The sequence below is a fragment of the Pelodiscus sinensis genome, chromosome 3, assembly GCF_049634645.1.
Source record: "Pelodiscus sinensis isolate JC-2024 chromosome 3, ASM4963464v1, whole genome shotgun sequence".
Lineage (NCBI taxonomy): Eukaryota > Metazoa > Chordata > Testudines > Trionychidae > Pelodiscus > Pelodiscus sinensis.
Window position 1 is genome coordinate 144,200,817 of NC_134713.1, and position 25,118 is coordinate 144,225,934.

Below are 25,118 nucleotides of genomic sequence, written 5' to 3' on the forward strand. Positions count from 1 at the left end.
GGTATCCCGGTGCCGCAGGCTGCGCTGCTGAAACAGGCACTCAGTGCCATGCCTTCCCCATAGGCCTGGGATGAGGCTGCAACTGGTACTGGTGCTGGTGCCCAGGAACGGTGTGGGTGCCACAGGGCATGAAACAGGGATCCTCTTTGGGATTGGGATTCCAGGCCGTGCTCAGCTGGCCCAAATATGGCTATGGAGCAGAAGGCCTCAAGGCTGGAGCAGGAGAGTCAGAGTGCCCCAATTGAGGGTGCACCCTGGATGCATGCCGTGACGCAGACCTGCCTCTGTCTCCCTCTTCTTTTGAGGCACCAGAGACTGGGAGCAGTGCTGGGTGGCAGGGCAACTCCATGTCAACAAGGCCCCAGAGGCCCCAGGTGCCTCCTGCACAGAAGACAGTGCGCTATGTGAGGCCGGTGCCGGATCAGCAGCCAGTGCTGGGCACAGCGCTGACTCCATTTGGAAGATCTTAAGGTAAAAATCTCTCGCACACTGAGTCTAGGCCGTAAAACTCTGACATTTTTTACAGTGTGCGGAGATATAAGCCTCACCCAAACACTTCAGGCATGAATCGTGCAGGTCTCCATAAAGCATAGGCTTAAGGCAGTCCACGTAGGGCTTAAAGCCTGGGCATGCCTCAGGGAAGGGGAGAGAAGGGGATGCAGTGGGAAAACCCCAACCCAACCCAAACTAACTAACTAGAAAAAAAACACAAACATGAAAAACTTGAAACTTGGAACATGAAAAACTCGAAACTTGGAACATGAAAAACTCAAACAGTAACACTAACTAGCTGTGGATACCACTGATATCACAATTGTGAGAGAGATAAGAGTTCCAACAACTGTCATGGGCGGTAAAAGGGAACTGAGGCGATGGTGGGCCAGCAGGAGATTATATGTGTGCATATGCCAGCGCCACTCCACAGAGCTCCCTGCCAACGTTCTGAACATGAGCAATCCTTGACTGTTTCCAAGTAAACACACTTATGAACTCACATAATTATCAATAGAAAAAGGAATCTCACAGAGTAAAATCTAGGAACCAAATGTTAAGAAGGAGTAGAAAAAGAAATAAGGATAATACAATGGAGATTATAAAATCTCATTTTAGATTCAAAATAAAAGTGCATTTTACCTTATTTGAACTCCTGAATACATATGATTATAGATGTCATTGTCTTCCAACACTCCATGTCCATTGTCATAAAAATAAACACCAACCTGACATTGAAAATGAAATAATTAGTTTATAAGCAAGTAAAAAGTGTGAAAACAGTATTTCTACCATGAAAAACAAGACCCACCTGTTTTCCACTATGTATTCTATTTCTCCTCAGCACTGGAGTACTTCCTGTTGTCACCCAGACTCCAGCCAAAGTATTACTGTAAACTTCATTTTCTTCAATCACACCTTGTCCTTTTTCATGCTAAATATAGACAAGATAAGTAAAAAATAAAAATAGCCTCATACAAATACTGTTTTATGGTCTTTTTTTTCCACTACCAAAAAAAAAAATTGCTTTGTCCAGGACTAAAGTCCTTTCCTATGGTAGAAGTCTCCCAAAGTTCTCAAGTTACCACCCTTTTAAAAATAATTTTGCACTATTCATGGGACTTTATATTTCTAAACATTTTAAAAATAGATGAAGAATTTCTCTTTATACAACTGATTTAGTACTTGACATTTCAAGGGTTTGTATTGAAGTTAAGAAATCTCTGCTGAGTTTTGTTGGCAGAGATCTGCTCTCAGTTTAGTAGGAAACACCAGGTTAGAACTGGATTAGAACTGTCTGTTAAAAATTAAGTTATATAAATTGGCATGTTTCTTACTTAAGGCATACAACAATTTTTACTGGTGCATTAGTATTTAAAATTAAAACAACATTAGATTCTCAGAGCCAGATACTAAGCAAATAATTATACAATTCTAGTCTGAGAGCTTCATTCAGTTCATTCTATATAATCCTTGGTTTCACATGCTAGAGACCTAGACTCTAGTCTGACTTGTAACTTCTCTGCCTATTTTTATTCATCTATGCCAGTTTGGGGATGGGGACATATGATTTAGTCAGTCTAGTTGTAAATGTGAAATGCTCCAAGATTTCTAGACTTAAGTGTACAGGAAGCCAAAATTTTAGCAAAACCAGATGCAAAGTAAAAGCTTTATATACAGGCAGTCCCCGGGTTACGTACAAGATAGGGACTGTAGGTTTGTTCTTAAGTTGAATCTGTATGTAAGTCGGAACTGGCGTCCAGATTCAGCCGCTGCTGAAACTGACCGCCAGTTCTGACTTACATACAGAATCAACTTAAGAACCCCAAGCGTCCCCAAGTCAGCTGCTGCTGAAACTGATCAGCAGCTGATTCCAGGAAGCCCGGGGCACAGCAACTCTGCCTCGGGCTTCCTGTAGTCAGCGCTGGTCAGTTTCAGCAGTGGCTAAATCAGGACGCCTGGGGCTTTGCCCGTGTACTCTGGTGCTTTGCTCTGCATCTCCCTGGTCTGCAGACCAGAAAGACGCAGAGCAAAGCTGCGGGGGGGGCTCGGGCAGCAAGGCACCCCAGGCGCGCCTGGGCTTCCCGGCTGCCGGCTTCCCCGCGGCTTTGCAAAGCCGCGTGGGGGGGGGGGGGGGGCCTCAGGCAGCGGGGCTGTCCCGCTGCCCGAGCCCCTCCGCGGCTTTGCGCTGCGTCTTCCTGGTCTGCAGACCAGGGAGACGTAGAGCAAAGCCCCAGAGTACACGGGCGGCAGGACCGCGAGGTCCCACAGTCCGTGTACTCTGGGGCAGCCCCGTTCGTAACTGCGGATCCAACATAAGTCGGATCCACGTAAGTCGGGGACTGCCTGTATAAAAAAAATTGGTGATATTTTACTATCTACCCACTGCAGGGCAATCTCTTGAATGTTGCTCAAGAGCTACTTCACCAACATTAAAACAAGATAAACTTAAAAAACAACAAATGGTCTGGTAGCACTTTATAGAGTAACAAAACATGTAGCTGGTATCATGAGCTTTCGTGGGCACAGCCCATTTCTTCAGATGACTAGAGTTTTGAGTTTAGGATGTGCAGACCCAAAATAAATAGGAGAAATGGGGGAGGGAGAGAAAGGGAGGAAAAAAAAGAAGGGGTCAGGAAACAAGGAGCAGAGGGTACAGAAATATCAAAGGGAAAAACAGGAAGGCAGAACTGGGAATCAGTAAGCACCTGAAGATTGGGTAGTTAAAACAAAGCAGATAAGAATCAGAGTCAATATATAGGAAGGATACTAACAAGATTAAATGTAATTAGGTTAACTATCTGTAGAATGCACACTACTTCAATCAAAGTATAACAAAACAGAAAAGAAAACTTTAAATGTTTACTGTAAACTTTTAAAAAGTTTGCATGGAAGACATTACACTTCCTTAACATCAACAGAAATATTACCTAGCAGAATCTGCATGGCTAGAGTCTCTGTATAGTTAATACTCACCACATAAATTCCACCATGTTGGCCGTCATGAATCTTATTGTGTCGAACAATGGGACAACTATTTGTTCGAATCTGAATTCCTGCTAATGCATTACCTGTTGAAAGGAGTCACACTTCAGAAAAATTTAGCACACAAAATATAAAAAGTCTAAGATGCAGTAAGATAAATGTATATATTTACCATAAATGTCATTTCCTTCAATAAGGCCTCTTCCATCACCAAAGATGTAAACTCCACCTTGATTTCCATTAAAAATTGCATTGCCCCTAAGAATCAAAACCACGTTACGAAACTATGAAAGGAAGTTACACTGAACCATATAATCTAAACATACATAAATATAAATATAATGTAAAATGTACCAAGTTCTGACATCTAGAAAAGTATCAGAATTTTAAGAAATAAACACATTTGAAAATGTAATGTATGCATACACATGAAAAATATAATTCCACTGCACTGTAACATATCAATTTCATTTTTATATATGTACGCATGCTAACGTTATTCAAAAACTGAGATAATAGGGCACACATTGTCCTTTTTTTTCCTAAAATATTCCTATAAACAACAATTAATAACCACCCAAGAAACAAACCAACCTTATTGTTGGGTCGCTGTTTGAAGTAATCCAAACACCTGCAAAATTGTTTGCATAGATTTTATTCTCTATGAATTGTCCTCTTCCTTTTTCATGAACATAGATGCCTCCAGTCTGACCATGATGGATTTCACACCGAACTACTGTAGGGTTAGCATAAGCTTTGACCTCAAAGCCTGCTATCCTGTTTCTATGTATGTTGCAGCTTTCAAAATAACCCTACACAAAACAACACAAAATGTTTTCTGTAACAAAATCTTTTAAAAATATGTTAAGATTGTAGTTATTAAATTCTCCCCCTAAAATCTGAAAATATAAAAAGGGAAAAAAAAGGTAGCGATGTCCAAAAAAAGTACCATTCAATTGCTACAGACCTAGGTAATTACGTAGCCATCATCACTCATAAGCAGTGTTCCCTCTAACATTTTCCATCCGTGGGTGGATTGAATTTTCTTTTGGGCAGGTTAAAATTTCTTATGTGCAATACTAATATCGAGGTAGTTTGTGGATGTGCACCACTAGTACAAACAAAAAAGCCTACATATAAATATATATTTTAAACAATCCATAGGTAAGGAAGAAAATATATTAAAACAAGGGATAAACATCATAAGCATTGCTCCTTGTTAATTAATATGAAATCAAATAAAAATGAAATTAATACTATCTTTGGAGTACATGTATTATCATCCTTTCTAACAACTCAAGCTAGTAAAAACACCAAAATGCATATTATCCACACAAAGCTCAGCTTTAAGATGCTAAACGAATCCATGAGTCAACTAAGGATGTTAAATATTGACTAATCGAAGTGTCGAATTTTGCATCGACTATTCGATTAGTCCAGCGTTTCCCAAACTATGGGCCACAGCCCAGTACCGGGCCACGGGAAAAAAATACTGGGCCTCAGCATGCCTGGTGGCTGCCAGCAGGGCCGGCCTTAGGCCGATTTGGGCCCTGCGCCCCTGAACCCGGAAGTGCCGGCGAGTTACAGAGCCAGGGGTCCTGCTCCATCGATATGTGGAGCTGGGTCTCTCCCCCAGCTCTGCCTGGCGTGGGTGCTGCCCCCCCCACCCTCTGGTGCATCCTCCCACCCCGCCCCCAGAGCATCCCCGCCTGCTGCTCCCCATGTGCGGCGTTGCACGTGGGCGGGGAGGCCACCCGGGCGTGACGTGACGTCACGGCCCGGGATTTTAAAAGTCTTCGGAAGCACGTGGCAGGGCCACGCTGGCTCTGGCGGCCTCCGGCCCCGCAATGTGGAAGGCAGAAGGTAGGGAACGGGCTTGGGCAGAGGCAAGGAAGCGGCAGCGGCGGGCTTGCGCTGTGGGGGAGGAGTGGAATGAGAAGGGGATTGGGCGGGGGGAGGGGAAGGCAGCAAGGGACAGGGTGCAGGAGAGAGAGACAAATGCCAGGGGGCCAAGTGCAGACAATGAGAGAAAGGGCAGGAGGGGAGGTGTCAGTGGAAGGGGGGACAGGGTGATGCTGGGAGAGGAGAGGAGAGGGGAAGGGCATTGGGGGGCTGGAGGAGGAGGTGCTGGGAGAAGGCTTGAAAGAAGGGGTGGGCATGAGAGAGGTGGGGATGGAGCAAGTCATGTGTGAGGGCACAGAGGGGCAGGAGGGGATGGGGAAGAGAGTGCTGAGGGGGTGGGTATCAGGGAAAGAGAGGGCAAAGGGGGCACGGGCAGTAAGGGAAGGGGGAGACACCGGGAGGGTACAGGGCTAAGGGAATGTGCAGGTGCCAGGGGATTCTGGGGTGAGGAGGAGGGGAGAGTTGGCCACCAGAAGGAGGGCTGGATGCGGGCAGCAGGGCTGGCCAAGGGAGATTGGGAGGAGAAGCGGAGGGAACCTGGCTGCCTGGGAGGGAGTTGGGGGAAGTGGGGCTGGCCAGAGGCGCAGCGGGGGGGAAGAAGGGGGAGGAATGAATCGGCCTGCGGGGAGTGGGACTGACCCAGCCATATGTAGATCTTGGGACACTGCCCCTGTTCCCCCCCGCAAAGCACAAAGCGTGAGTTAGTCCGGCCCGGGGATTCTATTGTCTCCCCCCCCCCCCACACCCTTCGAGTAGTTGTGAACTGTCTGGCTGGTAGACACACTCATGCAGCCTGAGCACATTTACCAGCCAGGCAGTTCGAAACTACAAACTGATACATCTAGTAATAATACAACTTACCGAATGAGAAAATACCAGACATGTTATATGTCTGGTATTTTCTCAGTTTGTTTTTTGTGTGTTTATATTTTTGGGCTGCAAAAAGCAGAACTGAAAAAAAAGGGTTCCAACTAAAGTAAAAAGTTTGGGAAACCCTGGTCTAACCAGCTTTCTGTCTGTCTTACAGTCCATGTATCCAATCCATATTCCTTAACTTGCTGGCAAGAATATTGTGGGTGACTATATCAAAAGCTTTGCTAAAGCTGGCACTGGGGGTTTTGGGAGGACCAGAAACAACTTATTTGAATATTCATTTGATTAATGAATATGCAAATATGCAAATGAACATTACCGGTCCTCCACAAGTTCGTGAATGTATTTACTGGTCCCTGTGTCAAAAAGTTTGGGAACCCCTGGATTAGTCAATAGGATGCCTCTGCCTTTGAACTGCAGCAACAGCGCTAGGGTGAAAACTGGGGGCTCCACTTGGCATTGCCGCTTTGAAGTGCTGGGGGAGTCCTCAGCTGATCCCAGGCTCCACGCGGCACTGCCACTTTGAAACGCCGCTTGCAGCCTGGGGACAATCCAGTTGGCCCCGGGCTGCATGCAGCGTTTCAAAGCTGCAGCGCCGCATGGAGCCAGCGTCTGGCCTCAGGCTTCAAGCAGCATTGCCGCTTTGAAGTATCCCCTTCTCTCCCCCCCCCCCTTGCTGCCTCTATCAGAAAGAGGAGGCAAGGGGGGGAAATGACTAGTCGACTATCCTGTCGACTATCCGATACGCATTTGCTTATTGGATAGTTGACTAGTCCTTCACATCCCTAGAGTCAACTAGAAATAGTCATACTCTCCTTGCAAACATTAATATAATATTTACTAACACTGGAAAGGAGTGTAAAAGACAATCATTCAGGATTACACAGCTTCTAGGGAATATTTAGGAGCCATGCTATAGAAGAACAAGTGAAACAGAGATCTGTAAAAACAGATAAAAGTTCTCCTAGTTTGAAACTTTCACTGTGTGTGTCACCAACTCAGCAAGAAGTTTCAGAGCAAATTAAGACATGGCTTCAGGGATTGTAAAATGATCCAAGTTTCAAAGAGCTTGCAAATAAGGTTTCATCCTACAAAACTAGTACCACACCGAGTGTACTTGCTATTTCTGACTCAAGAGCCAGAGCTCTACTAAGGTGTGTCTACACAGCACCCTAAACTTGAAATTAGATACGCAATTTGCGCTACGCAAATTGTATATCTTATTTCAATTCTATTTTGAGTTTATTTTGAAATTTGACATGTCTACACAGTGCCAAATTTTGAAATAATGCACTATTTTGAGACACTCCTTAACTCCCATGGAACTAGGGTTACAGGGATGCCAAAATAATGCATCCATTATTTCTAAAAGTACTTCGAAGTAATAGGCGGCTTGTGAAGATATGGGGTAGCTATTTCAGGATACCTCTGGTATCCCTAAATAGCCACACAGTGTAGAGGTACCCCCAGAGAGCAAAGATCTGACCTTAGTGCAATAAATTTACCATGTATCAATTAGTCCCAGAGGGGTAGCTGTGTTAGTCTGTAACTCAAAAAAAAAAAAATTAAAAAACCATGAGTGGTCCTATAGCATGTTAGATTAACAAAATTATAAAAATCATTACAATCAGAGTTCTATATATCTATAACATTCAAAATATTCTGTTACAAAATCTTTTTCTTTCTTATCTTAAGCCGTTAACAAGGTTCAACAAGGACAAATGTAGAGTTCTGCACTTATGACAGAAGAATCCCAAGCATGTTACAGGCTGGGGACTGAATGGCTAAGTAGCAGTTCAGCAGAAAAGGACCTGGGAATTATAGTGGATGAGAACCGGATACGAGTCAACAGCATCCCCTTGTAACCAAGAAGGCAAATGGCATATTAGGGTTCATTAGGAGGAGCATTGGGGGGATTTGTCAGCAGCATTCAACTTCCTGAAGGGAGGTTCCAAAGTGGATGGAGAGAGGCTGTTCTCTGTATGACGGATGGCAGAACAAGGAACAATGGTCTCAAATTACAGTAGGGGAGGTCTAAGTTGGATATTAGGAAAAACTATTTCACTAAGAGGGCGGTGAAACACTGGAAAGGGTTACCTAGGGAGGGGGTGGAATCCTCTATTTCCTCCACCTACCCTATTCAGTCTGCTTCTCCCCCAGCCCCTTTCCCAGCTGAGAGGGCTTGAGTAGAGTGCTGGATTTCTGCCTCTCTCTCCTCTCCCTGAACACCCCCCAGCCATTTACTCCCTCCTTGCCTCCTCCTCATCTCCCTTCCCTAACTGCTCTCTGAACTCCTCCATTTGAAGCAGGTAGCTGTTGCTCTGTGAAAGGGCCCCTCCCTAAGGACTACTCATTTTGTTGTTTTTAAAGTTACAGACTAACAAGGCTACCACTCTGAGACAAATACAGAAAACCTTATTCATTAAGTGAGAAGAGATTTGATTCTATTACTATCATAACTAGAGATTTGTTTCTATTACTATCATGCCCCTCTCCAGCCTGCTGGGGAACTTTCTGGGTGTCTGGCTGGTGAGTCTTGCCCACATGCTCAGAGTTTAGCTGATCGCCATATTTGGGGTCGGGAAGGAATTTTCCTCCAGGGTAGATTGGCAGAGGCCCTGGAGGTTTTTCGCCTTCCTCTGTAGCATGGGGTACAGATCACAGCTGGAGGATTCTCTGCATCTTGGGGTCTTCAAAGTATTTGAGGGCTTCAATATCTGAGATATAGGTGAGAGGATTACTCTAAGAGGGGTGGGTGAGATTCTGTGGCCTGCACTGTGCAGGGGGTCAGACTAGATGATCATAATGGTCCCTTCTGACCTTAAAGTCTATGAGTCTATAATTTACCAGGAATTTGCGTGTCTGTTTTCAGTATTCTAGTGCTGCATACAGTAAAATCTGCACTATCTGGAACTTAACTATCCGGAAAACTTTAGAAACCGGCAAATTTCCTACGGCAGCGTTTCCAAAATGGTGCTCCGCAGAGCCCTGGGATTCCGTGAAATAATTCTTCTCCCCCGCCCCCTGCAGAGCCCATAGCCAGGGGAGGGCTTCTGGCGGCGCCCGGCTTTGGCTGTTCCACCACCCACTGCGGCTGCCCCACCCCGTGCATGGCATGTCCCCCTCCCCACCTCCCACGGGGCCTCCGGTGCCGTGCAACCTCCTCCTCCTTCATGTGTGCAGGTGGAAGCTTTTATAGTGGCTGCTTCTGCTGGGAGAGGGAGAGGTGGTGGATCCGAGGAGCCGAGTAGCTGCTCTTAGACCTCGGCATTTTTAAACTGCCACCTTCATGGCACTCGGCTCCGGCTCTGCTGCCCCCCCCCCCCCCCCCCCGGGGTGCATTCTGGCTCTGCTGCCCCCTGTGCACTGCCGCTCTCTCTCCCATGCCCCTCTCCAGCCTACTGGGGAAATGGCAGAGTTTGATCTGGCAGGGAAGGTCGGGGTTTCTACATGCCCCCCACGCCCTGCTAGCAGGAAGCCTGACCTGGTGCTGCAGCTCCGCTGGGTTCCCCACTGCATGGGGGGAGGAGGGGGAACTGAGCTCTCTCTCCTTTTCTCTCCCCCCCCCCACCCTCCCTGAGGAACAAGAGCATGCTGGAGGCTTTTTCTGCTACAGCAGGGTGCCAAGCCAGGTAAGCGTCCCCGTGTCCCCTCTGGTACCCTCCCTCCTGGCCTGACACGCTGCCCCAAGACCCCTCCTGGGCAGACGCCCTGGGAGCTGGGCCAGGCAGCTGGGACCCTGAGACTGTACATCCAGTAATATGATCTATGTCATCAAATGCCAGCAGTGCCACACTGCTATATATATTGGACAAACTGGACGGCCTCTGCAGGAAAGAATCAATGGACACAAATAGGATATATGTAAAGGAAATACACAGAAGCCTGTTGGTGAGCATTTCAGCTTGCCTAACCACAGTCTGACAGACCTGCAGGTAGCTGTCTTGTCACAAACCAGCTCTACAAGCCAAATACACAGAGAAGCCCTGGAATCCCAGTTCATCCACAAATTCAATTCACATGCTAATGGTCTCAATCGTGATATAGGCTGGTGGGGACTCTACCTATTTAATAACCACTGAAGGTACTAACAGCTCCCTGAGTGGTATCCGTCCTGATTTAGGTATCTATTGACTTTGATTTTTATCTGCTTAGGTTTAAGTACCCATTCTCCGGATACTTAATGATGCTCTGTCTCCCACCCTCCTCCCTTTTTCTTTCTCTCCTTTCTCCTATTTATTTCGAGTTTTCGTATCCCCAACTCATAACTCTGGTTATCTGAAGAAGTGGGCTGTGCCCACGAAAGCTCATGATACCATCTACATGTTTCGTTAGTCTACAAAGTGCTATATTTGTTGTTTTTTCTGTAACAGACTAACTCGGCTACCCCCTGTGCTCCAGAATTTTTAGATAACTGGAATACCCTGATCCCCAAGAGTGGACCGGATAACACAGGTTTTAATGTATTTGGAATTTCTTACACTGATACTGAGAGTCAAGTTCAAAAAACAAATACAAAAATTGCTGTTAAGAAACTGCTTTATTGAATCTGAGTTCTGTTAATGTATCAAAATGAACCACATAAAAATAATCTAAAACTTTACTTGTGTTTCCCAAATACACTGCAATCAAAATCAAAATAAGAACCATCACGGTTTGAGGTGTTGATTCTGAAAAGTAATTACTTTTACTAGATGTCACTGTGACTGCTCATCAAAGTAAAGGTACTGCTTAAAAGTCTCTTCAAAATTGCACTGCAAAGACCTAATCCAGCAAAAAAACAAAAATAATTTATCAAGGGGAACTGAGTGCTTAACACACTTAAGGTTTTCTTTCAAATCACAATCTTTTAAAAAAAAAATCTGTCACATGGAAAACTACAGCAGGAGAAGGGGAAAAAGAGGCATGACATCGAGCAGCATTCCACTTCCAAAATAAGTTAGTTTATACGTCTGCTTTTCAGGCTTTTTTTGGTCCTTATTACTACAGACTGCCATGTAGACCTGGAGCCTCCTGCTCTGGGGATTCAGCAGGCGGCTCCATCAGCTCCAGGGTTGCAGCAGCACAGGAGAAGTGGAGCCATGGCGGCCCTAGGGTGGCGGAGTGGCAGCGAAGCCCTGGCGAAGCCACGACAGTGCCAGGGCTGGCTATGGAGTCAGGAGCCCACGTGCAAGGGGCAGGGGACTCCTGCTGCCAGGGGGGATGGTGCAGTTCTGCCCAGTCTGCTGACAGACTCTGGGCTCTCCTAGGGTCTGTCAGCAGAGTGGTGTAATTCTCCTCCCCTGGTCCAGCAAACTCCCTCATTCAGTGCTTATTCCCTAAAGTCATATTCTTGGTATCAATCATTTCCAGAGCAACTAACTGTGACATTAAACTGATGCATTTTTCTCACTTGAAGTAATAGTGTAACAAACACTGTAAAGAAAAGGATTTGTTTTCATGCAACCATCAGTAGTAGTAGTAGTAGTAGTAGTAATAATAATAATAATAATAATAACAACAACATATTTTATGTGTTTTTCAAAAAATTCTCCATGAGATGTCTGAAAATTTTGGAATGAAAATTGAGTACTAATAAGTACTATTTAAGAGTAGGCTACTTAAGTTAGTAGCCAAAAATCCTCAAAATATGTAGCTCCATGCATAACTACAATTGCAAAAACAAATCAACCTACTAAAATGGCACAAGCAAATGGGAAGTATTCCTTGCAATTTGTTCTATTGCCATCCCCCAATTACTATATTTTCTTACTACATTTCAGTGGAGAAAAGAGCATTTGAATTAGTCATTTACTTCCAGGATCCCTTACCCCCAGTTCATAAATTGCTTTTATCAACATTTTAAACATAAACTGAATGAACCAAGCTTCTTTAATCTTCTCATATAAATCAGAATAATCAAGGTAAAGTCTGAAGACATGAGTGACACCCTTCCCAGTGTCTTGAGTGACTTGAGATGTCCAACTCTGGACACCCTTAAAAGGCTGGCTTTCCACAGCAGGTGCTTACTACTGTCTACAACATAGTCCTAACACCCTACCTGGGCTGCAATTACACTTTAATCTGCAGTATAGACAAACTCTCCACTTGCTGCCAGTTCCACATATGGATAATCAAAAGTGGGCCTCGTCATCTGCAGGTGCCTGAAGGCACTGTTGATCCAAATAATCATTAGGTAGTATTTGGCCTGGTTCAGAGTCTACCCTTACTTAGAGTTGAATTTGACAATATAAACACAGACTCGTATTTTTAATTTGATATTATATTAAATTATTTTCTCTCCACATTTTCAGTCAATGTGCTGTACTTATTTATATATATGATCATGTGAGAAGAGTTGAGAGGAAACTGCTGATTTTGAAAACTGTCTGGTGGAAAGCTGGCATGCTTGGCGCTCTAGCATACATGGGTTATGGTTAGGGAATGCTTGATTCCAATGCAATTCAATAAGATATTTCTGCTCATACGAGCAGCAATGAAATATAAGAGTGTATTTGAGTTACCTCTTACCTGTTCTGTAACTGGTGTTCTTCAAGATGTGCTGCTCATGTCCATTCAACATAAGTGTGTGTGCCTGCGACATACACTAGTGCCGCAAGTTTTCCCTAAACAGTACTTGTAGGAACCGAGGTTCCCAGCTCTTTCTGGAGTGGTGCGCACATGCCATGCTATAAAGGACGCTGCCCGACCCTTCCCTCCTCAGTTCCTTTTAGCCAGAACTCTGACAGAAGGAAGAGGGGGGAAGTTGAATGGACATGAGCAACACATCTCGAAGAACACCAGTTACAGAACTGTGTTTTCTTCTTCGAGTGCTTGGTCACGTCCATTCAACACAGGTGACTGTAAGCAGTGTCTGTGGAGGTGGGTGGGAGTTAAGACCATGCAGAGTGCAGTACAGCCCTGCCAAACACAGCATCATTCCTAGCTTGCTGTATGATGGCGTAGTGAGATGTGAAGGTGTGCACTGACAACTACGTCGCTGATTGGCAGATGTCCTGAATTGGGACTTGCATGAGATCAGCGCACAATGAAGCCTGAGCTCTGGTAGAACAGACCCCGATCACAGAATCATGGAGCTAGAAGAGGCCTCAGGAGGTCATCAAGTCCAGCCCCCTGCCCAAAGCAGGACCAATCCCAACTAAATCAACCCAGTCAAGGCTTTGTCAAGCCAAGACTTAAAAACCTCTACGGATGAAGATTCCACCCCTCCCTAGGTAACCCATCCCAGTGCTTCACCACCCTCCTAGTGAAATAGTTTTTCCTAAATCCAAACTAGACCTCCCTCACTGTAACTTGAGCGCATTGCTCCTTGTTCTGCCATCCCTCACTACAGAGAACAGCCTCTCTCCATCTTCTTTGGAACCTCCCTTCAGGAAGTTGAAGGCTGCTATCAAATCCCTCCTCACTCTTCTCTTCTGCAGACTAAATAAGCCTAAATCCCTCAGCCTCTCATAGATCATGTGTTCCGGCCCAATCATTTTGGTTGCCCTCCGCTAGACCCTCTCCAATGTGTCTACATCCTTTCTGTAGTGGGGGGCCCCAGAATTGGACGCAATACTCCAGATGTGGCCTCACCAGTGCTGAATAAAGGGGAATAATCACTTCTCTAGATCTGCTGGCAGTGTTCCTACTAATGCACCCTAATATGCCATTAGCCTTCTTGGCTACAAGGGGACACTGTTGACTCATATCCAGCTTCTCATCCACTGTAATCCCCAGGTCCTTTTCTACTGAATTGCTACTTAGCCATTCGGTTCCCAGCCTGTAACAATGCTTGAGATTCTTCCATCCAGAACTCTGCATTTGTCTTTGTTGAACCTCATCAGATTTCTTTTGGCACAGGTCTCCAATTTGTCTTCCAACATATCTACCTCTCCCCTTAGCTTAGTGTCATCTGCAAACTTCCTGAGGGTGCAATCCAGGTCATTAATAAGGATGCTGAACAAAACTGGCCCTAGAACCGATCCTTGGGGCACTCCATTTGAAACTGCCTGCCAACCTGACATTGAGCTGTTGATCACTACCTGTTGGGCCCAATAATCTAGCCAGGTTTGTATCCATCTCACAATCCATTTATCCAATCCATACTTCGTTAACTTGCTGGCAAGAATATTGTGGAAAACTGTATCAAAAGCTTTGCTAAAGTCAAAGTATATCACATCCACCAACTTCCCCATGTCCAGAGAGCCAGTTACCTCATCATAGAAGCTAATCAGATTGGTCAGGCATGACTTGCCTTTGGTGAATCCATGTTGACTATTTCTGATCACTTTCCCCTCTTCCAAGTGCTTCAAAATGGATTCCTTGAGGATCCCCTCCATGATTTTTCTGGGGACTGAAGGAAGGCTCCAGACAGGATGACTTTGCCACTTAGCTGAAAGCTGGACAAAAAATAACATCTTCTGCCAAACAAGTCCAGGCATTTAGAGTCTTTATTCTTGGATGTGGGTGCAGGCCATCCCTGGTGCTCCCTGAAGTTGATCAATTTCACAACAAGGGAGTTGGGTGGGTGAAAAGGTAGTTTTGGTCTCCCACAGGGACACAATACTTCATTTCTGCCCTCTTGGCTATACACAGGATAGAAAAAGGGGTTTGTCAAAGAGTCTAGGCAATCGTGGCAACTGCCTTACGTAGGGGTAAGGCCACCCTGGCAGGGCCCACTTGTCCCAGGATTCCAAACAGTGAGTCCAAGGTCTTCTGCACTTCCTCAGCCTAGAAAACCAAGCCATTGACCATCCTTCTTAAGAAGTCCTGGGGGACTCTCATCTCATTCAGGGGCACCACCAGAGGAGAAGCCTCATCTGGTGCTGAGGAAGAAAAGTCTGAGCTGGCTGACCTTCCTTTTGAAAGGGGGGTTGGTCACTTGCCCCAGCTACCAACTGTGAAGGGGCTGATGCCCTCACTTTGCCTGGTTGCCCACAAGGTGCTGAGGGCACCGAAGGGGCTTATAATGCTCTGCTGACAGTATGTAAGCTGGGGTTGGACCTGGAAACCCAAGGGAGTCCATGGACACCACTGATCCTTCCAATTTGATTGAAGCCACGGAATACCCTGGGATGACACAAGCAGTACTGAATGTGATGCTGCCGATGGATGCACGGATGTCTGTGCAGGAGGAATGGAAGCCGAAAGTGAGGCCACATTGCAGTATCAAATGCTTTCTGACACCCAAAATGAGGACCTTGTAAAGCGACTGCTCCGGTACTGGGATTCCACTGCCAACGGAGACCTTGGTGACCAGGAGTGCCTGCCTCTCTTCTCAAACTATGGTGCTCAGATGTATCCCTCAAATGCGGGGACTGGCATCAAAGAGGGAAGCCTAGGTGCTGTGATGGGGATAAGGACCACCAAGACAAGCCTCTGAGACTGAAGTACCTATGGTGCAGCAAACAGTGCTGTGGCCATGGGGAGATGTCCCTCTGCTGTTTCTCTGGTGCCACTGGCACCAGAGGGCATGTGCTTCCACAGGTCTGCATACCAACTCTGGCGATGTGGGAACAGCATGTCATGCCCATGCCTCTCTCTTACGGACCTCCGAGGTGCTCTCAACTTACGCAGCAGAGGAGAGTGGGACCTGATGGTACTTAGCAACCGAGGGCCAAACAGCAGCTTCCCGCTCTGCCAAGGTCCTGTTAGTGCTGGGGTTGTCACAGTACCAGCATGGTCCAGGTGTTTTGGATGTGGAGAAGAGATGGACCTCCAGCACTGGAGATAGCAACTAGCTATAACAATTTGGTGCCATCTGGGCCTTTTCTTCCTGATCGGCTGAGTGGTCGTCCTTCTTCCCTTGTCTTTATGGGGGGACTTGTCCCTTCCCAGCTTCCTTGCATGCTTTGCTGGGGCTGTAGATGGTAAACAGTGCCAAGCCATTACTGTGCACTGATGCACCAGTTCTCAGTGCCGAGTCCGACCTTTGGTCTTGCAGAGCAAGTGCGGACTCAGTTAGTAGAGTTTGGAGCTGAAGGCCCCTTTCTTTAATCATTTTCAGATAGAAGGACCTACAGATATCATACCTATCCCCCAGACAAAGTATCTAAGAGAAACAAAAAAGTTCACAAAACTATTTAAAGGTACTTAACTAAGAAGGTAACTATAACACAATGGAATAGGGAATGCTAGCTACAGCTAAGACTGGAGCACACTGTTCCAAGCACCATCACTGATGGTAAGGAATCGAGGAGGGAGGGGCTGGAGATTGTCCTGTATAGTGCTGCATATGCGCGCCATTCCAGGGGACACTGGGGACCCTGGCCCCTATGGGTACTGCTTAGGGAAAAACTTAGAGAATCATAGAATCATAAAACCATAGAGCTGGAAGAGACTTCAGAACACCATCAAGTCCAGCTCCCTGCCCAAGGCAGGATCAATACCAATTAAATCAATCCTTCGTCAAGCCAAGACTTTAACATTTCTAGGAATGGAGACTCCACTACTTCCCTAGGTAACCCATTCCAGGGCTTCACCACCCTCCTAGGGAAATAGTTCTTCCTAATATCCAACCTAGACCTCTCCCACCTCAACTTGAGACCATTGCTCCTTCTTCTGCCATCCATCACTACTGTGAACAACCTCTCTCCGTCCTCTTTGGAACCTCCTTTCAGGAAGTTGAAGACTGCTATCAAATCCCCCCTCACTCCTCTCTTCTGCAGACTAAACAGACCCAACTCCCTCAGCCTCTCTTCGAAGGTCATGTGCTGCAGCCCCCTAATCATTTGGATCACCCTCAGCTGGACCATCTCCAATTCATCCACATCCTTCCTGTAACTGGGGCCCCAGAACTGGACATAATACTCCAGATGTGGCCTCACCAGAGCCGAATGAAGAGGAATAATCACATCTCTGGATCTGCTGGCAATGCTTAATGCAACCTAATATGCCATTAGCCTTCCTGGCTACAAGGGCACACTATTGACTCATATCCAGCTTCTCATCCACTGTAATCCCCAGGTCTTTTTCTGCAGAACTTCTGCTTAGCCGGTGGGTCCCCAGCTTGTAACAATGCTTGTGATTCTTCTGTCCCAAGTGCAGGACTCTACACTTGTCCCTATTGAACCTCATCAGATTTCTTGTGGCCCAATCCTCCAATTTGTCTAAGTTACTCTGGACTCTATCCCTTCCCTCCAGCAGATCTACCTCTCCCCCTAGCTTAGTGTCATCCGCAAACTTGCTGAGGGTGCAATCCATCCCCTCATCCAGGTCATTAATAAAGATGTTGAACAAAACTGATCCCAGAACCAAACTTTGGGGCACTCCGCTGGAAACCGACCGCCATCCTGACATCGAGCTGTTGATCACTAACTGCTGGGCCGGACCTTCCAGCCAGCTTTCTATCCATCTTACAGTCCATTTATCCAATCCACACTCCCTTAGGTTGCTTGCAAGAATATTGTGAAAAACAGTATCAAAAGCCTTGCTAAAGTCAAGGTATATCACATCCACTGACTTTCCCATATCCACAGAGCCAGTTACCTCGTCATAGAAGCTAATCAGATTGGTCAGGCATGACTTGCCCTTCATTAATCCATGCTGACTATTCCTGATCACCTTCCCCTTTCCAAGTGCTTCAAAATGGATTCCTTGAGGATCCCCTCCATGATTTTTCCAAGGACTGAGGTAAGACTGACAGGCCTATAGTTCCCTGGATCGTCCTTCTTCTCTTTCTTACAGATGGGTACTATCCATTGCCTTTTTCCAATCATCTGGGTCCTCTCCCGATCTCCACAACTTTTCAAAGATAATGGCCAAAGGTTCCGCAATGACATTTGCCAACTCCCTCAGTATCCTTGGATGTATTAAATCATGGATTTATGTACGTTTAGCTTTTTAAAATAGTTCCTAACCTGTTCTTTACCCACCAAGGGCTGTCTACCCTCATCCCATATTGCGTCACTTAGCGTACTAGTCTGGGAGCTGACCATGTCCGTGAAGACAAAGGCAAAGAAAGCATTAAGTACTTCAGCTTTCCCCACAACATCTGTCACTAAGTTACCGCCCTCATTCAGTAGGGGTCCGGCACCCTCTCTGATCACCTTCTTCTTGCTAACATGTCTGTAGAAACCTTTCTTGTTATCCTTTACATCCCTTGAGAGTAGCAATTCCAATTGCGCTTTTGCCTTCCTAATAACTCCCCTGCATTTTTGAGCTACACATTTATACCCCTCCCTAGTCATCTGTCCAAGTATCCACTTTTTGTAAAGTCCCTTTTTGTGCTTAAGTTCACCAAGGATTGCCCCAGTAAGCCGATCCGATCTCCTACCATATTTGCTTCTCTTGCTATGCATTGCAATGGTTTCTTTCTGTGCCTTCAATAAGGCTTCTTTAAAATACTGCCAGCTCTCCTGGGCTCCTTTCCCCTTTGTGTTAGCATCCCAGGGGATTCTGCCCATCAGGTCTCTGAAGGAGTTGGAAGTCAGCTTTTCTGAAGTCTAAGGTGTGTATTTTACTACTCTCTTTTCTTCCTTTGGTCAGGATCCTGAAATCTACCATCTCATGATCACTGCTTCCCAGGTTGTCACCCACCTCTACTTCCCCTGCTAGTTCCTCCCTGTTTGTGAGCAGCAGGTGAAGCTGCATGGCCCCTGGTCGGATCTTTCAGCACATGTACCAAGAAGTTATCCCCAACATTCTCCAAAAACTTCCTGGATTGTCTGTGTACTGCCGTATTGGTCTCTCAACAGATGTCTGGGTGATTAAAGTCCCGTATGAGAACCAGGATCTGCAAACTGGAAACTTCTCTTAGTTGTCCAAAGAAAGCCTCGTCTACCTCATCCACCTGATTTGAAGGCCTGTAGCAGACACCAACTGCAACATCACTGCTGTTGCTTACACCTCTAAACTTGACCCATAGACTCTCAACAGGCTTTTCTCCCTCTATATACTGGAGTTCCGAGCAATCACAGTGCTCTCTTAAATATAGTGCAACTCCTCCTCCTTTTCTCCCATGCCTGTTCTTCATGAACAGCTTCTACCCTTTCATGATAGTGCTCCAGTCATGCGAGTCATCCCACCAAGTTTCTGTTATCCCAATTAAATCATAGTTCTTGGACTGGGTTAGGGCCTCCAATTCTTCCAGTTTTTTACCCACGCTTCTCGCATTGGTGTACAAACACTTTAGATAACCAGTTGATTGCCCTACCCTCTCCATTCGAAGCGGGATCCTCCTTTGTTGCTTGTTCCTCTTTGCAATTCTTCCCAGTATCTGACTTTCCCACTCCCCTCAGGGTTTTGGTCATCGTCCCCCGATGAACCTAGTTTAAAGCCCTCCTCACTAGGTTTGCAAACCTGCCCGCGAAGATACTCCTTCCTCTCTTTGTTAGGTGGATCCCATCTCTTCCTAACAATCCTTGTGCCCGGAACAGATTCCCATGGTCGAAGAAACTAAAGCCCTCTCTCCAACACCACGTGCGCAACCACGCATTTACTTCCTCAATTCGACAATCCCTACCCAGTCCTTTCCCTTCAACAGGGAGGATGGATGAGAACACCACTTGCACTCCAAATTCTTTGATCCTTCTTCTCAACTCTACGTAATCCGCAGTAACCCGCACAAGGTCATTCATGGCTGTATCGTTAGTTCCCACATGGAGAAGCAGGAAGGGGTAGCGATCCGAAGGTTTGATCAGTTTTGTAAGACTTTCAGTCACATCCTGAATTTGAGCTCCTGGTAAGTAGCACATGTCTCGAGATTCCAAGTCCGGAAGGCAGATGGATGGCTCAATCCCTCTTAGGAGGGAGTCCCTGACCACCACCACCTGCCTTCTTATATTGGGGGTAGTGGTCATGTAATCCTCATCCCTAGGACTATGCATCCCATGCCTTCCAGTAGAAGTGGTTCCCTTCCGATTTCTTCCTTGTGAGGTCCTTTCCAAAGCATTCACCATTGCAGAGCCTGTGGAAAGAACCCGAAAGCGATTACTTACCTCTATAGCACTGGGGGATTCCTGTGCTGGCCTTTTTTTCCCTTCTAGTAGTTATACGCTGCCAGTTCTCTTCCTTGTCCTGTACTGCCTTCTCTGGCTCTTCCACCTGCCTTGCTTGCAGGATTAAACGCTGCCTTCTACTAAGGAAGTCCTTCATCCTTTCTAATGGAGCGGAGGGTTGACACTTGGGCCTCCAGTCCTCTAATTTTTTCCTCCAAAATGGCGAACAGCTTGCACTTAGTGCAGATGAAATCCCTTCTTTCTTCCGGGAGGAAGACAAACGTGGTACATGCTCATAGACTCATAGACTTTAAGGTCAGAAGGGACCATTATGATCATCTAGTCTGACCCCCTGCACAGTGCAGGCCACAGAATCTCACCCACCCCTCACAGAATAATCCTCTCACCTATATCTCAGATATTGAAGCCTTCAAATACTTTGAAGACCCCAAGATGCAGAGAATCCTCTAGCTGTGATCTGTACCCCATGCTACAGAGGAAGGCGAAAAACCTCCAGGGCCTCTGCCAATCTACCCTGGAGGAAAATTCCTTCCCGACCCCAAATATGGCGATCAGCTAAACCCTGAGCATGTGGGCAAGACTCATCAGCCAGACACCCAGAAAGTTCTCTATAGTAACTCCTATCATCCCTCCATTGACCTATTCCCACTGATAATGAATGGTCAATTAGTTACCAAGATCATGTTATCTCATCAAACCATCCCCTTCATAAACCCATCTAGTTTAATCTTGAAACCAAATAGATCTTTTGCCCCCACTACTTCCCTTGGAAGGCCGTTCCAGAACCTCACTCCTCTAATGGTTAGAAACCTTCGTCTAATCTCAAGTCTAAACTTCCTACTAGCCAGCTTATATCCATTTGTTCTTGTGTCCACATTGGTATTAAGCTTAAATAATTCCTCTCCCTCCCTGGTATTTATCCCTCTAATATATTTAAAAAGTGCAATCATGTCCCCCCTCAGCCTTCTTTTGGTTAAGGTAAACAAGCCAAGCTCCTTGAGTCTCCGTTCATAAGACAGGTTTTCCATTCCTCGGATCATCCTAGTGGCCCTTCTTTGTACCTGTTCCAGTATGAATTCATCCTTCTTAAACATGGGAGACCAGAACTGCACACAGTATTCGAAATGGGGTCTCACCAATGCCTTGTATAATGGCACTAACACCTCCTTATCCCTACTGGAAATACCTCGCCTAATACATCCCAAGATCGTATTAGCCTTTTTCACGGCCATGTCACAATGGCGGCTCATAGTCATTCTATAATCAACCAGGGCTCCGAAGTCCTTCTCCGTTACTTCCAACTGATGTGTCCCCAGCTTATAACTAAAATTCTTGTTATTAATCCCTAAATGCATAACCTTACACTTCTCACTATTAAATTTCATCCTATTGCTATCACTCCAATTTACAAGATCATCCAGATCTTCCTGTATGATATCCCGATCCTTTTCTGAATTGGCAATAGCTCCCAACTTTGTGTCATCCGCAAATTTTATTAGGACACTTTTGGTGCCAAGATCAGCGATAAAAAGAGTAAATAAAATTGGCCCCAAAACTGATCCCTGAGGAACTCCACTAGTAACCTTCCTCCAACCCGACAGTTCACCTTTCAATATGACCCGCTGTAGTCTCCCCTTTAACCAGTTGCTTATCCACCTCTCAACTTTCATATTAATCCCTATCTTTTCCAATTTAACCAATAATTCCCCATGTGGTACTGTATCAAATGCCTTATTAAAGTCGAGGTAGATTAGATCCACTGCATTTCCTTTATCTAAAAAATCTGTTACTTTCTCAAAAAAGGAGATCAGATTGGTTTGGCACGATCTACCTTTTGTAAAACCATGTTGTAATTTGTCCCAATTGCCATTAGCCTCAATGTCTCTAACTACTTTCTCCTTCAAAATTTTTTCCAGGATCTTACATACTACAGATGTCAAACTAACAGGCCTATAGTTACCCGGGTCGTTTTTTTTCCCTTTCTTAAAAATCAGAACTATATTAGCAATTCTCCAGTCAAATGGTACAACCCCTGAGTTTAGAGATTTATTAAAAAATTTTGCTAATGGACTTGCAAGTTCATGTGTCAGTTCCTTTAATATTCTTGGATGAAGATTGTCTAGGCCCCCCGATTTACTCCCATTAAGCTGTTCAAGTTTGGCTTTTACCTCGGATATGGTAATATCTACCTCCATATCTTTAGTCCCATTTGTTAAGTTACCATTATCCCTAAGCTCTTCATTAGCCTCATTAAAGACTGAAGCAAAGTATTTGTTCAAATATTGGGCCATTCCTAGATTATCCTTAATCTCTACTCCATCCTTAGTAATTAGCGGTCCTACTTCTTCTTTTTTGTTTTTTTCCTGTTTATATGGCTATAAAACATTTTACTATTGGTTTTAATTCCCTTTGCAAGGCCCAACTCTACCTGACTTTTAGCCTTTCTCACTTTGTCCCTACATGCTCTAACCTCAATAAGGTAGCTTTCTTTACTGATTCCTCCCATTTTCCACTCCTTATATGCTTTCTGCTCTTTCTTAATCACCTCTCTGAGATGCTTGCTCATCCAGCTTGGTCTAACACACCTGCCTATACATTTTTTCCCTTTTCTAGGGATACAGGCTTCTGACAGCTTCTGCAACTTTAACTTAAAATAATTCCAGGCCTCCTCCACTTTAAGATCCATAATTTCTTTAGTCCAATCAACTTCCCTAACTAATTTCCTTATTTTATTAAAGTTAGCCCATTTGAAATCAAAATCCTTAGTCTCAGATTTATTTTTGTTTATCCTTCCATTTAATTTGAACTGAATTAGCTCATGATCACTAGAGCCAAGGTTGTCTCCTACAACCATTTCATCTATGAGGTCAACAACCACAAGACATACCACACTAATACCAACCCTGGTACCTTCCCTTGCAACAAACCCCGTTGCCAGCTTTGTCCACATATTCATTCTGCTGATACCATTATTGGACCTAACCAAGTGAGTTATAAGATCAAGAACACGTATTCCTGCGCATCCAGAAATATAATCTATGCTGTCATGTGCCGAAAGTGTCTGTCTGCTATGTACATTGGACAAACATCTCAGACACTTCGCCAAAGGATTAATGCCCACAAAACAGATATCAGACAAGATCACAAAGAAAAAACAGTTTCTTGCCATTTTAACCAGAAAGGACACTCTCTCAATGACTTAACCACCTGCATTCTGCTACAAAGACCTTTTACATCTGCACTTGAAAGGGAATCCTCTGAACTGTCATTCATGTTAAAATTCACTCTCCAAAAAGGAATGAACAAACACTTGAACTATCTTACCCATTATCAAGATAGCTTCCCCAATTATCACCTCTAATACCATTAACTCACAAACATCTCCCTCTCCCCACCTCTAATATCATCAATTCACAGACACTTACCTTCCTTCCTTCCCCCCCACCCCTGCATCCCCCTCCTGTTCTGAAATGTGATTTGTCCTTTTCATATGTGTTCATTTTTTTTAATTGTATCCTTTGGTATATATGGTTGTGACTATTTTCTTCCACTATTTGATCTGAGGAAGTGGGTCTGGCCCACGAAAGCTCATCATCTAATAAACCATCTTGTTAGTCTTTAAAGTGCTACATTGTCCTGCATTTTGCTTCAGCTACCCCAGACTAACATGGCTACATTTCTATCACTACTTCATTAAAAACATTAAAGAGGTCTCTATCCATATCCAAATTGGATCCTGGTGGTCTATAACACACCCCAAGCACTATCCCAGGGGAGGATCTGATAGTTTTCTTCCCCAATGTGATTTTTTCCCAAACAGACTCTGTCTTCTCCATTCCATCACTTTTTATTTCTTTACAATCTACCTCATCATTGATATACAATGCTACTCCACCACCTTTACCTTTATTTCTGTCTTTCCTAAACAGCACATACCCTTCAATACCTGTACTCCAGTCATGCCTAGTATTCCACCATGTTTCTGTTATTCCTATAATATCTGGTTTCACTTCCTGGACCAATAGCTCTAGTTCCTCCTTTTTGTTACCTAGGCTCCTCGCATTGGTGTACAAACATCTTAATTTTTCCTGTTTGGCCTCATTCACATTCTTTACCTAATTTGGCACGGACGTTATACCTCCAATATGACCTATTAGACTAGTATCCACCCCACCCTTCCTCATGTTCATTCTCCTACCCCCAGCTATATCCTTTCTTACTTCGTTTTCCTCCCTCTCAGTGTTAAAATCTGGCATAGAGATTACCTGGGCATTTTCCAACTGTCTCCCCCAAATTCCTAGTTTAAAGCTCTCTTAATCAGTTGAGCCAGCCTCCATCCTAGAAGTCTATTTCCCTCCCTACTTAGGTGAAGTCCATCCCTAGAGAACAGTCCTCTGTCCATAAATGCCTCCCAGTGACCATACATCCCAAAGCCCTCCTTATAGCACCACTGCCTAAGCCATCTATTGATCATCGTAATCCTGTCACATCTTAGTTGCCCTTCTCTAGGAACAGGCAGAATCCCACTAAAGATCACCTGAGCCTCAATTTCCTTGAGCATCCTCCCCAGCCTAGCATAGTCTCCCTTAATTCGTTCCAGCGAGAATCTAGCCGTATCATTTGTTCCTACATGAAGGATGATCAATGGATTCCTTCCTGCTCCCTTAATAATCCTCTTCAACCTCAGTTCCACATCTCGTATCTTAGCACCTGGCAGACAGCACACCCTTCTATTCTCTGGATCAGCTCTGGTTACAGGCCTATCTATTCTTCTCAATAAGGAGTCCCCAATCACATAGACCTGCCTTTTCCTAGTGACAGTGAAATTCTCTGGTCTATCTCTAGCTTCCTCTGGCTGCAAGTCCTTGCCATTCCTGTTTTCCCTTGTAATCCTAATGCTCATTATTGGTGTTGTCTCCATTAAGT

At 45.1% G+C, this 25,118-nt stretch overlaps 1 protein-coding gene across 5 annotated transcripts in view; it reads right to left on the reverse strand.

Annotated features, from left to right (window-relative positions):
- The window catches only part of FBXO11 (F-box protein 11), a 171,227-nt gene that overhangs the window by 13,204 nt on the left and 132,905 nt on the right, over positions 1-25,118 (reverse strand). For all 5 annotated transcript variants that reach the window (XM_075925095.1, XM_075925094.1, XM_075925096.1 and 2 more), the window contains exons 12-16: positions 4,072-4,289; positions 3,650-3,735; positions 3,469-3,563; positions 1,304-1,426; positions 1,135-1,220 (exon numbers count right to left, since the gene is read on the reverse strand). In XM_075925095.1, the coding sequence (XP_075781210.1) occupies positions 1,135-1,220; positions 1,304-1,426; positions 3,469-3,563; positions 3,650-3,735; positions 4,072-4,289 (608 nt within the window). The remainder of the gene's footprint in view (positions 1-1,134; positions 1,221-1,303; positions 1,427-3,468; positions 3,564-3,649; positions 3,736-4,071; positions 4,290-25,118) is intronic.